Genomic DNA, 14,027 nt, shown 5'->3' with positions numbered 1-14,027 from the left:
GCAGACCCCTCCAGCTACTTTTATTGGTAAAAGATTCTAGCGACAAATTCAGCTATTTTTCAGAATGCCTTTGGGGAGTTGACACCGAGGGTTTTTATGGAAGTTCAGAAATCAAATCCGACAAAAGTGAAGAGGAAGAGCCTGCGTTGGGAGCGGACGCTCTGTGTCACGCGCCTCGGGAAAAGAGCTGTGTCTAGCTTTGCTCTCCGGAGCAGAGCACCGCTGAAGGGAGTGATTACTAGGATAGCTTTGAGTGTGGAGATGGATCAACTGAAGTTGAAAATCCCTGGTGTCTGTGATGCACGCCATTTGGTGAGACGCAGATCCGATGCCGAGCACGAGACTGAGAAGACCCTGTCTATACTTTTTAGTTTTGATATTGAGTGTTTGCCTGATAAAGTCATGCTAGGATATGTTAGTTATCCCGTGAGAGCGTTTGTTCCAAACCCGCTACAGTGTTTTAGGTGCCAAGGTTATGGTCATGTCGCAATAGTGTGCAGGAGGGAATTCCGAGGTGTGAGAAGTGTGCAGGAGGGCATGGGACAAAGGAGTGTGTAGTTTTGGAGGAAAAAGTAAAAGTAGTCTGTTGCAATTGTGGGGGGTGTTCATGTTGCTGGGGATCAGAAATGTCCTTTGCGAGTGAGACAGGTTAAGGTTGCCAGGGTTTCGAGCAGTGCAGAAAGAGACACATGCTGAGGCAGTGAGGGAAGTAGAGGAGGATGGGCAGGAGACTGAGTGACCCGAACGGTCTGTGTTTTAGCTAATTTAGGTTGGTTTCTTGGCTAATTTACTGCACAGAGGGAAAGAAGGCGTAGATTATAAAAGTAGAAAAGTGATTGGGAGTGAAAGATCGGCAGAAGTGTTACAGGAGGTATTGAAAGAAGGAGTCCCGTCCTCCCAGGCCGGTTGCCAGGAGTAGGAAGGAGTCCCGTCCTCCCAGGCCGGTTGCCAGGAGTAGGAAGGAGTCCCGTCCTCCCAGGCCGGTTGCCAGGAGTAGGAAGGAGTCCCGTCCTCCCAGGCCGGTTGCCAGGAGTAGGAAGGAGTCCCGTCCTCTCAGGCCGGTTGCCAGGAGTAGGAAGGAGTCCCGTCCTCCCAGGCCGGTTGCCAGGAGTAGGAAGGAGTCCCGTCCTCCCAGGCCGGTTGCCAGGAGTAGGAAGGAGTCCCGTCCTCCCAGGCCGGTTGCCAGGAATAGGAACAGTTAGGAAAAAGTTGTGGAATAAGGGGGAAGGGGTTTGGTTTTATAGGCGCAGGGTAAGGGGGTGGTGCAAATTGTATTTTTCCCTTCTTTTTGTTTTTTTTGTTTTTACAAATGTGGAATTCACATTCTGTCACGCCCTGACTCAGGGGACTCTTATATGTTGAGTCAGGGTGTGTATATTCTATGTTGTGTATTTTCTAGGTGTGTTATCTAGTATGTGTATTTCTATGTTGGCCGGTGTGGTTCCCAATCAGAGACAGCTGTCGCTCGTTGTCTCTGATTGGGGATCATACTTAGGCAGCCTATTGGCACTAGGTAGTTGTGGGATCTTGTTCCGTGTTGGAGGCTTATATTGTTTGTTAGCCGTAGGACTTCACGTTTCGTTTGTTTATTGTTTTGTCGTGTGTTTATCAGTTGAATAAACATGTGTGCATATCACGCTGCGCCTTGGTCTGACCCGTCCTTGAAAGAACGAGACAGACGATCCCACCAAACACGGACCAAGCAGCGTGCCCAGGAGGACCGAACACCCTGGACACAGGTGGGGAAGATTTGGTCATGGGAGGAGATATTTGCGGGTAAAGGACCCTGGGCGAAGAAGGAAGCCCAGGCAGGAGAGGAGCAACGGCAACACGGAAGCCGGCCGAGGAGGAAGCCCGAGAAGCAGCCCCAATAAAAAAATTTGGGGGGGCTAAAGGGGTGGTCGGGGAGCGAGAGAGAAGAGCCCCGACCACTGCACCCGGTTGGTTTCCAGATTGGGTCCCTACGACCATGGGAAGAGGAGTGGGAACAGTATTATACTGAGGAGTCGGAGGATGACGACGACGAGTTTCTGTTCCCTAACTCGTGGGGGCTCCCGGAGGAGTCCTCACTGGAGGAGGAGTGCCGGGTAAGCGAGGAGGAGGAGGCCACCATATTACGGGGGCTGATAGATAGAATAGAGCGGGAGAGAGCCATTCAGGAGGAGGCACTGCAGGAGGCGCGTAGGGAGAAAGAGGAAGTAGAGGCACGGTGAGAGGAGCTGGTTAGGCAGCATCAGGAGCAGGGGTTAATAAAGGAACCCAGTCCTGCTCCTCGCACCAAGCCAGTGGTGCATGTTCCCAGTCCGGCCCGGGTCGTTCCTGCTCCTCGCACCAAGCCAGTGGTGCGTGTTCCCAGTCCGGCCCGGGCCGTTCCTGCTCCTCGCACCAAGCCAGTGGTGCGTGTTCCCAGTCCGGCCCAGGCCGTTCCTGCTCCTCGCACCAAGCCAGTGGTGCGTGTTCCCAGTCCGGCCCGTTCCTGTTCCTCGCACCAAGCCAATGGTGCGTGTCGCCAGTCCGGCCCGGCCCGTTCCTGTTCCTCGCACCAAGCTAGTGGTGCCTGTTCCCAGTCCGGTACGGCCCGTGCCTGCTCCCCGCACCAAGCCAGTGATGTGTGTGTCCAGTCCGGCACGGCCCGTGCCCGTTCCACATTCCGAACTGAGAAAGCCAGCAATACGCAAAAATGTGTTTAGACTGCCGGAAATTGACACGAAGAAGATTATTGATACTCCTCATATTGACATGCACAACTAGGTATCTAGTTGTGCACGGCCAAAACCAAGAGATATTGTGCAGTAGCTGTTTCTTTGCAGTCTTCCATCAGAACAATCACTTTGTTTGATTTGGAACGTTGCACAGCACACTTCGACAAGGTAGCTACTGTAGCTACACAAGCCAGTGGATTTTGCAGCTTTCGTCCTCCATCTTGCATCCGGCAGCGGCAGCCAGCAGCAACCTTTTCAAGAAGTAAGTCTCCAAATAGTTTTTCTTCTAGCTAGCCATTGTTATTAAAAGCTAGCTCTGACGAAGGCCTTGAGGCCGAAACGTGAAGCTTAATAAAGAACAGCAACGTTTGTACTTTTTTCTTATGTTATTCAATTATTACAACGAACAAAAGATAGCTCAGATGTGTGAGTACCTTTTGATGATTAAAAGTAAAAGATACGATATTGTGGTGATGCTGGTAGCTTCTGACCTGACGTGACATTTATATTTACAGGAGCTATAACTATTACTACTAACTATTTACCTGTAGTTAGCTACATGAAAAGTTATGTCAGAATCATAAAGGGGAAACGCTGCCCTGGGGCCTAGGCAGACGTTGCCTCCCACAATAGAGGGGAAATGGTTTCAATCATTTTTCCACCATTCATTTTTCCCATTGGGAAAACACAAGTGGTTCTATTGTATTGCAGCTCATATTCTGTTTGTCTGACCCATTTCTTTCTGCAGACAAGCTCCCAAACCCATTCAGGATGGGGTTCCCTTGGCATCTTGGAACTGGTGGATGCGAAGGACTACGCAGGCTGCAGCACCATTCTGTTCCTACGGCCCAGATAGCCCCAGCACCAACTGACAAAACTCCTATAGGCCAGATACCTGTAGTGAATACCAATGTCTTCTATTGGTCATACAGCCAATCACAGATTGACGAGTAGACCCTGTCTATTGGACAATTCCTACTAAGTCTGTTTAGCCACTACATGTACTGGGTAATACAGTGCATTTGGAAAGTATTCAGACCCCTTGACTTTTTCCACATTTTGTTACGTTACAGCCTTATTCTAAAATGGACTGAATTGTTTTTTTTCCCTCATCAATCTACACACAATACCCAATAATGACAAAGCAAAAACAGGTTTTTAGATGTTTTAGCAAATGAATAAAAAAATATATATATTGAAATATCAAATTTACGTAAGTATTCAGACCCTTTTACTCAGTACTTTGTTGAAGCACCTTTGGCAGCGATTACAGCCTCGAGTCTTCTTGGGTATGACGCTACAAGCTTGGCACACCTGTATTTGGGGAGTTTCTCCCATTCTTCTCTGCAGATCCTCTCAAGCTCTGTCAGGTTGGATGGGGAGCGTCGCTGCACAGCGATTTTCAGGTCTCTCCAGAGATGTTCGATCGGGTTCAAGTCCAGGCTCTGGCTGGGCCACTCAAGGACATTCAGAGACTTGTCCCGAATCACTCCAGAGTTGTCTTGGCTGTGTCCTGATCCTGACTAGTCTCCCAGTCCCTGCTGCTGAAAAACATCCCCACAGCATGATGCTGCCACCACCATGCTTCACCGTAGGGATAGTGCCAGGTTTCCTCCAGACTAGACGTTTGGCATTCAGCCCAAAGAGTTCAATCATGGCCAATCAATTGAATTTACCACAGGTGGACTCCAATCAAGTTGTAGAAACATCTCAAGAATGACCAATGGAAACAGGATGCCCCTGAGCTCAATTTCAAGCCTCATAGCAAAGTGTCTGAATACTTATGTAAATAAGATATTTCTGTTTAATTTTGTTTTATAAATTAGCAAAAAACTGTTTTCACTTTGTCATTATGGGGTATTGTAAGGATTTTTATTTATTTAATCAATTTTAGAATTAGGCTGTAACGTAACAAAATGTGGAAAAAGTCAAGGGGTCTGAATACTTTCTGAATGCACTGTAAATAAGGGTCTGAATACTTTCTGAATGCAGTGTAAATAAGGGTCTGAATACTTTCTGAATGCACTGTAAATAAGGTATTTATGTTGTTTATTTTTTTTATAAATTTGCTAACAATCCTAAAAACCCGTTTTCCCTTCGTCGTTATGGGGTGTCGTCGTTATGGGGTATTGGGTCGTTATGGGGTATTGGGTCGTTATGGGGTATTGGGTCGTTATGGGGTGTTGGGTCGTTATGGGGTGTTGGGTCGTTATGGGGTATTGGGTCGTTATGGGGTATTGGGTCGTTATGGGGTATTGGGTCGTTATGGGGTATTGGGTCGTTATGGGGTGTTGGGTCGTTATGGGGTATTGGGTCGTTATGGGGTATTGGGTCGTTATGGGGTATTGGGTCGTTATGGGGTATTGGGTCGTTATGGGGTGTTGGGTCGTTATGGGGTGTTGGGTCGTTATGGGGTATTGGGTCGTTATGGGGTATTGGGTCGTTATGGGGTATTGGGTCGTTATGGGGTATTGTGTGTAGATTGGTGAGGATTTCTATTTATTTAATCCATTTTAGAATAAGGCTGTAATGTAAAACATTTGGAAAAAGTCAAGGGGTCTGAATAATTTCCGAGATTGTTCTGCTATGGGGACAAAAGTTATATATACAGTCGTGGTCAAAAGTTTTGAGAATGACACAAGTATTGGTCTTCACAAAATTCGCTGCTTCAGTGTTATGAGATATTTTTGTCAGATGTTACTATGGTATAATGAAGTATAATTTCAAGCATTCCATAAGTGTCAAAGGCTTTTATTGACAATTACATTAAGTTTATGCAAAGAGTAAATATTTGCATTGTTGACCCTTCTTTTTCAAGACCTCTGCAATCCGCCCTGGCATGCTGTCAATTAACTTCTGGGCCACATCCTGAGTGATGGCAGCCCATTCTTGCATAATCAATGCTTGGCATTTGTCAGAATTTGTGGGTTTTTGTTTGTCCACCCGCCTCTTGAGGATCAACCACAAGTTCTCAATGGGATTAAGGTCTGGGGGGTTTCCTGGCCATGGACCCAAAATGTCGATGTTTTCTTCCCCGAGCCACTTAGTTATCACTTTTGCCTTATGGCAAGGTGCTCCATCATGCTGGAAAAGGCATTGGTCGTCACCAAACTGTTCTTGGATGGTTGGGAGAAGTTGATCTCGGAGGATGTGTTGGTACCATTCTTTATTCATGGATGTGTTCTTAGGCAAAATTGTGAGTGAGCCCACTCCCTTGGCTGAGAGGCAACCCCACACATGAATGGTCTCAGGATGCTTTACTGTTGGCATGACACAGGACTGATGGTAGCGCTCACCTTGTCTTCTCCGGACAAGCTTTTTTCCGGATGCCCAAAACAATCGGAAAGGGGATATCAGAGAAAATTACTTTACCCCAGTCCTCAGCAGTCCAATCAATGTACCTTTTGCAGAATATCAGTCTGTCCCTGATGTTTTTCCTGGAGAGAAGTGGCTTCCTCGCTGCCCTTCTTGACACCAGAGTGTGCAAAGCTGTCATCAAGGCAAATGGTGGCTTTTTGAAGAATCTCAAATATATTTTGATTTGTTTAACCCTTTTTTGGTTACTACATGATTCCATATGTGTTATTTCATAGTTTTGATATATGTATAAAATAGTAAAAATAAAGAAAAACCCTTGAATGAGTAGGTGTGTCGAAACTTTTGACTGGTAGTGTACATGTATGCCTTTGGTTTTGATGACAAAACATGTGGGCACCATTAAAGATACATCATGTGGGCACCATTAAAGATACATCATGTGGGCACCATTAAAGATACATCATGTGGGCACCATTATAGATACATCATGTGGGCACCATTATAGATACATCATGTAGGCACCATTATGGATACATCATGTGGGCACCATTATAGATACATCATGTAGGCACCAGGCCACTCCTCCTCACCTGATATGACCTCCAGCAGCAGCATGAGTTTCAGTCCGTCCCTGAAGTCCTCCTCGATGTTCTCGATCTGCGTTCCGGCTTTCCTTAGGTGGGAGTTACACCAGGCCGTGAACGTCTGGGGAGGAGAGGAGACATGAGTTAGTTACCATGGTGTTAGTTACCTAACCCTAACCCAGATGGGATGGTGGGAGTCTGTGAACGTCATGAGTTAGTTACCATGGTGTTAGTTACCATGGTGTTAGTTACCATGGTGTCCAGTCAGGCACAGTGAGTAGAGTAAAGTAGAAAATACAACAGTATAGAAACAGAGTAGAGTAGAACAGAACAGTGAGCCGTCTGTGTGTTGTAGTTGAGCTGCAGCATCAGGTCCAGAGGATTCCCAGGCATGGTTGGCATGTTACTAACATAACTACCTGATGTTGGGAAACATCTGGGCTGGGCTGGGCTGGGCTGGGCTGGGCCCTCCCTCCCTCCCTCCGCCCTTGCATCCAACCTTCCCTCCCTCTCCTCTCCCTCCCTCCCTCCCTCCCCCTCTCTCCTCTCCCCCCTCTCCCTCCTCTCTCTCCCCATCTCTCTCCCCCCTCTCACTTCTCTCCCTCCCTCCTCTCACCCCTCTCCCCCCTCCATCCCCCTCTCTCCCTCCTCTCCCTCCCTCCCTCCTTCCCTCCATCCTCGCCTACAACAGCCGTCAGCTCGACACACGAACGACCTAACGGGAGCTGGCATGAGCACCGGGCCCGCCATAACACTGTGCACCCTGCTGAGAGCCAGCTCTGTATGAGAAGCTGGGTTAATTACACACAGGGCCCAACTGCTGGCAGGCAGACACACACACACACACTAGATCAATCTGCAGTACTGGAGCAGAGCAGACACACCCCAGCCTTTATGAAAGCCAGCCTGTTACATGTGTTCCATAGAAGAGGAAAAGCCACTTGAAAGGAAGGAAGGGCTACTCAGCCCATGACCAGGCCAGTGACACTACTACAGAGACTTGTCTGTAGCCTGCTGCCTTCCTCAAGCTGACCAGCTCTCTCTCTCTCTCTCTCTCTCTCTCTCTCTCTCTCTCTCGCTCTCTCGCTCTCTCGCTCTCTCGCTCTCTCGCTCTCTCGCTCTCTCTCTTCAATTTAAGGGCTTTATTGGCATGGGAAACGTATGTTAACATTACCAAAGCAAGTGAAGTAGATAGTAAACAAAAGTGAAATAATCAATAAATATTAACAGTACACTGGTTTTTCACCCAGTAGATAAGGGAGTTTATCAAAATTGGGTTTGTTTTCGAATTCTTTGTGGATCTGTGTAATCTGAGGGAAATATGTGTCTCAAATATGGTCATACATTTGGCAGGAGGTTAGGAAGTGCAGCTCAGTTTCCACCTCATTTTGTGGGCAGTGTGCACATAGCCTGTCTTCTCTTGAGAGCCAGGTCTGCCTACGGCGGCCTTTCTCAATAGCAAGGCTATGCTCACTGAGTCTGTACATAGTCAAAGCTTTCCTTAAGTTTGGCTCAGTCACAGTGGTCAGGTATTCTGCCACTGTGTACTCTCTGTTTAGGGCCAAATAGCATTCTAGTTTGCTCTGTTTTTTTGTTAATTCTTTCCAATGTGTCAAGTAATTATCTTTTTGTTTTCTCATGATTTGGTTGGGTATAATTGTGTTGCTGTTGTTGTTGTCCTGGGGCTCTGTGGGGTCTGTTTGTGTTTGTGAACAGAGCCCCAGGACCAGCTTGCTTAGGGGACTCTTCTCCAGGTTAATCTCTCTGTAGGTGATGGCTTTGTTATGGACGGTTTGGGAATCGCTTCCTTCTAGGTGGTTGTAGAATTGAACGGCTCTTTTCTGGATTTTGATAATTAGTGGGTATCGGCCTAATTCTGCTCTGCATGCATTATTTGGTGTTTTTCGTTGTACACTGAGGATATTTTTGCAGAATTCTGCATGCAGAGTCTCAATTTGGTGTTTGTCCCATTTTGTGAATTCTTGGTTGGTGAGCAGACCCCAGACCTCACAACCATAAAGGGCAATGGGTTCTATTAACTGATTCAAGTATTTTTAGCCAGATCCTAATTGGTATGTCAAATTTTATGTTCCTATTGATGGCATAGAAGGCCCTTCTTGCCTTGTCTCTCAGATCGTTCACAGCTTTGTGGAAGTTACCTGTGGCGCTGATGTTTAGGCCGAGGTACGTATCGTTTTTTGTGTGCTCTAGGGCAACGGTGTCTAGATGGAATTTGTATTTGTGGTCCTGGCAACTGGACCTTTTTTGGAACACCATTATTTTTGTCTTACTGAGATTTACTGTCAGGGCCCAGGTCGATCTAGGTGCTGCTGTAGGCCTTCCTTGGTTGGTGACAGAAGCACCAGATCATCAGCAAACAGTAGACATTTGACTTCAGATTCTAGTAGGGTGAGGCCGGGTGCTGCAGACTGTTCTAGTGCCCTCGCCAATTCGTTGATATATATGTTGAAGAGGGTGGGGCTTAAACTGCATCCCTGTCTCACCCCACAGCCCTGTGGAAAGAAATGTGTGTTTTTTTGCCAATTTTAACCGCACACTTGTTGTTTGTGTACATGAATTTTATGATGTCGTATGTTTTTCCCCCAACCCCACTTTCCATCAATTTGTATAGCAGAACCTCATGCCAAATTGAGTCAAAAGCTTTTTTTAAATCAACAAAGCATGAGAAGACTTTGCCTTTGTTTTGTTTTGATTGTTTGTCAATTAGGGTGTATACGTGGTCTGTCGTACGGTAATTTGGTAAAAAGCCAATTTAACATTTGCTCAGTACATTGTTTTCACTGAGGAAATGAACTAGTCTGCTGTTAATGATAATGCAGAGGATTTTCCCAAGGTTGCTGTTAACGCATATCCCACGGTAGGTATTGGGGCCAAATTTGTCTCCACTTTTGTGGATTGGGGTGATCAGTCCAATCTTTTTTTGCTGTTTGTTCTTTGTTATAGGGCCAAAAAGATTGGAGAAGTGGTTTACCCATACATCTCCGTTTTGGATAGATAGCTCTTCGTGTTGTTGTTTGTTTAGTGTTTTCCAATTTTCCCAGAAGTGGTTAGAGTCTATGGATTCTTCAATTACATTGAGCTGATTTCTGACATGCTGTTCCTTCTTTTTCCGTAGTGTATTTCTGTATTTTTTAGTGATTCACCATAGTGAAGGTGTAGGCTCAGGTTTTCTGGGTCTCTATGTTTTTGGTTGGATAGGTTTCTCAATTTCTTTCTTAGGTTTTTGCATTCTTCATCAAACCATTTGTCACTGTTGTTACTTTTCTTCGGTTTTCTGTTCGAGATTTTTAGATTTGATAGGGAAGCTGAGAGGTCAAATATACTGTTTAGGTTTTCTACTGCCAAGTTTACACCTTCACTATTACAGTGGAACGTTTTGTCCAGGAAGTTGTCTAAAAGGGATTGAATTTGTTTTTGCCTAATTGTTTTTTGGTAGGTTTCGACACTACTTTCCTTCCATCTATAGCATTTCTTAATATTATTCAGTTCCTTTGGCTTTGATGCCTCATGATTGAGTATTGCTCTGTTCAAGTAGACTGTGATTTTGCTGTGGTTTGATAGGGGTGTCAGTGGGCTGACTGTGAACGCTCTGAGAGACTCTGGGTTGAGGTCAGTGATAAAGTAGTCTACAGTACTACTGCCAAGAGATGAGCTATAGGAAAAAAGATTTGGCATGGGTCCTCAGATCCTCAAAAAATTCTACAGCTGCACCATCGAGAGCATCCTGACTGGTTGCATCACCGCCTGGTATGGCAACTGCTTGGCCTCCGACCGCAAGGCACTACAGAGGGTAGTGCGTACGGCCCAGTACATCACTGGGGCAAAGCTTCCTGCCATCCAGGACCTCTATACCAGGCGGTGTCAGAGGAAGGCCCTCAAAATTGTCAAAGACTCCAGCCTCCCCGCACGGCAAGCGGTACCGGAGTGCCAAGTCTAGGTCCAAAAGACTTCTCAACAGCTTCTACCCCCAAGCCATAAGACTCCTGAACAGCTAATCATGGCTACCCGGACTATTTGCACTGCCCCCCCACCCCATCCTTTTTACGCTGCTGCTACTCTGTTAAGTATTTATGCATAGTCACTTTAACTCTACCCACATGTACATATTACCTCAACTACCTCAACTAGCCGGTGCCCCCGCACATTGACTCTGCAACGGTACCCCCCTGTATATATAGCCTCCCTACTGTCACTTTATTTTACTTCTGCTCTTTTTTTCTCAACACTTTTTTTGTTGTTGTTTTATTCTTACTTTTTTTGTTTAAAATAAATGCACTGTTGGTTAAGGGCTGTAAGTAAGCATTTCACTGTAATATCTGCACCTGTTGTATTCGGCGCATGTGACCAATACAATTTGATTTGATTTGATTTGATTTAGGTGTACCTAACATAGGAGTCCCCTCGAAGCCTACCATTGACTATGTACAGACCCAGTGTGCGACAGAGCTGCAGGAGTTGTGACCCGTTTTTGTTGGTTATGTTGTCGTAGTTGTGCCTAGGGGGGCATATGGGGGAGGGAATGCTGTCACCTCCAGGTAGGTGTTTGTCCCCCTGTGTGCTGAGGGTGTCAGGTTCTTGTCCAGTTCTGGCATTTAGGTCGCCACAGACTAGTACATGTCCCTGGGTCTAGAAATGGTTGATTTCCCCCTCCAGGATGGAGAAGCTGTCTTCATTAAAGTATGGGGATTCTAGTGGGGGGATATAGGTAACACAAAGGAGGACATTTTTCTCTGTTGAGATAATTTCCTTTTTTAATTTCTAGCCAAATGTAAAATGTTCCTGTTTTGATTAATTTAATAGAGTGAGTTAGGTCTGCTCTATTAGCATACCCCCTGTCTCTCTCTGTATCTCCCTCTCTGTCTCTCTACCCCCCCCCCCCCCCGTCTCTCTCAGTCTCTCCCTCTCCCCCTCTGTCCCTCTCGTCCTCTGTCCCTCTCCCCTGTCTCTCTCCGTCTCTCTCTTCCTCCCCCTATGTCCCCCTCCCGCTGTCTCACTCCCCCCTCTGTCTCTCTCCGTCTCTCTCTCTCTCCCTCTCCCCCTCTGTAGGTCACTCAGGCCATTTGGCAGCAGCAACAGCCAACAAACCAGGCCTGGCCTGGCAGCCATCCTCCGTTCACATGACTGAGTGTTGTGGTCAGCGTTCTCCTGGCCTGACGGTGCAGTCGGTGCAAAGGGCCATCCAGCTGGGCTGATTGAGGCCTTATTCTCCACGGGCAGCAGAGAGGAGTAAGTAAGTAATAATATGTAGTCAGTGTAGCAGAAGGCACAACATACACTCTTAGAAAAAAGGGTTCTTTGAGGTTCTATATTTTACATTTACATTTTAGTCATTTAGCAGACGCTCTTATCCAGAGCGACTTACAGTTAGTGAGTGTATACATTTTTTTTTTTCCCTCGTGGGAAACGAAAACACAACCCTGGCGTTGCAAACGCCATGCTCTACCAACTGAGCTACACGGGACTAATATATATATATACTATATAGAACCTTTTGATTCTTTGGACGAGATTAAAGAATCCATTACTAAAAAAGGTTCTATATATATATATACCCAGTGAAGGCAAAGAACCTTGAGGGTTCTATCCCTACCCCAGAGTGTAATGGGGATTTTAGAAAACAAACGCTAACTATGAAATGACAGATGACTAGCTCCCTTTTCATTTGTTTCAGCTGTTTTGCATTGACATCTATATCCATATTAATGATGCTGCTGCATGATTTCGCCTGGTCAGAAAAATGCCTAGCTGATTTCCGACAACGTTAACTCTACTATATCGGGGGAAGATCGAATTCATACACTGCTCAAAAAAATAAAGGGAACACTTAAACAACACAATGTAACTCCAAGTCAATCACACTTCTGTGAAAATCAAACTGTCCACTTAGGAAGCAACATTAATTGACAATACATTTCACATGCTGTTGTGCAAATGGAATAGACAACAGGTGGAAATTATAGGCAATTAGCAAGACACCCCCAATAAAGGACTGTGACCACAGACCACTTCTCAGTTCCTATACTTCCTGGCTGATGTTTTGGTCACTTTTGAATGCTGGCGGTGCTTTCACTCTAGTGGTAGCATGAGACGGAGTCTACAACCCACACAAGTGGCTCAGGTAGTGCAGCTCATCCAGGATGGCACATCAATGCGAGCTGTGGCAAGAAGGTTTGCTGTGTCTGTCAGCGTAGTGTCCAGAGCATGGAGGCGCTACCAGGAGACAGGCCAGTACATCAGGAGACGTGGAGGAGGCCGTAGGAGGGCAACAACCCAGCAGCAGGACTGCTACCTCCGCCTTTGTGCAAGGAGGAGCAGGAGGAGCACTGCCAGAGCCCTGCAAAATGACCTCCAGCAGGCCACAAATGTGCATGTGTCTGCTCAAACGGTCAGAAACAGACTCCATGAGGGTGGTATGAGGGCCCGACGTCCACAGGTGGGGGTTGTGCTTACAGCCCAACACCGTGCAGGACGTTTGGCATTTGCCAGAGTACACCAAGATTGGCAAATTTGTGCTCGCCAGTGGTAGCCTGACTGCCATTAGGTACCGAGATGAGATCCTCAGACCCCTTGTGAGACCATATGCTGGTGCGGTTGTCCCTGGGTTCCTCCTAATGCAAGACAATGCTAGACCTCATGTGGCTGGAGTGTGTCAGCAGTTCCTGCAAGAGGAAGGCATTGATGCTATGGACTGGCCCGCCCGTTCCCCAGACCTGAATCCAATTGAGCACATCTGGGACATCATGTCTCGCTCCATCCACCAACGCCACGTTGCACCACAGACTGTCCAGGAGTAGTCCAGGTCTGGGAGGAGATCCCTCAGGAGACCATCCACCACCTCATCAGGAGCATGCTCAGGCGTTGTAGGGAGGTCATACAGGCACGTGGAGGCCACACACACACTACTGAGCCTCATTTTGACTTGTTTCAAGGACATTAATTTTGAGAGTGACTCCAAATCTAGACCTCCATGGGTTGATCAATTTGATTTTCATTGATAATGTGTGTGATTTTGCTGTCAGCACATTCAACTATGTAAAGAAAAAAGTATTTAATAAGATTATTTCATTCATTCAGATCTAGGATGTGTTATTTTAGTGTTCCCTTTATTTTTTTGAGCAGTGTATTTTTAAACACTGTTGCCGAGGTCGGATATGCAAACAGACAAACCTGTGCTGTTGCAAATGAAATGCTAGCTAGAAGCAAGAGGAAATAATGTGTTAATAAAAGCATAGGGGTTCTATATATCAAAGGGGTTCTATATATCAAAGGGGTTCTATATATCAAAGGGGTTCTATATATCAAAGGGGTTCTATATATCAAAGGGGTTCTATATATCAAAGGGGTTCTATAGATCAAAGGGGTTCTATATATCAAAGGGGTTCTATAGATCAAAGGGGTTCTA

At 46.3% G+C, this 14,027-nt stretch overlaps 1 protein-coding gene across 1 annotated transcript in view; it reads right to left on the bottom strand.

Moving 5' to 3' along the window:
- The window catches only part of actn1 (actinin, alpha 1), a 118,309-nt gene that overhangs the window by 38,909 nt on the left and 65,373 nt on the right, over positions 1–14,027 (bottom strand). Inside the window, 1 exon segment of the mRNA XM_084181525.1 lies at positions 6,611–6,725. Coding sequence (XP_084037651.1) covers positions 6,611–6,725 — 115 coding nt within the window.

The sequence above is a fragment of the Coregonus lavaretus genome (assembly GCF_964263955.1).
Source record: "Coregonus lavaretus genome assembly, chromosome: 18".
Classification (NCBI taxonomy): Eukaryota; Metazoa; Chordata; class Actinopteri; order Salmoniformes; family Salmonidae; genus Coregonus; species Coregonus lavaretus.
This window is presented reverse-complemented; position numbering and strand designations above follow the sequence as displayed.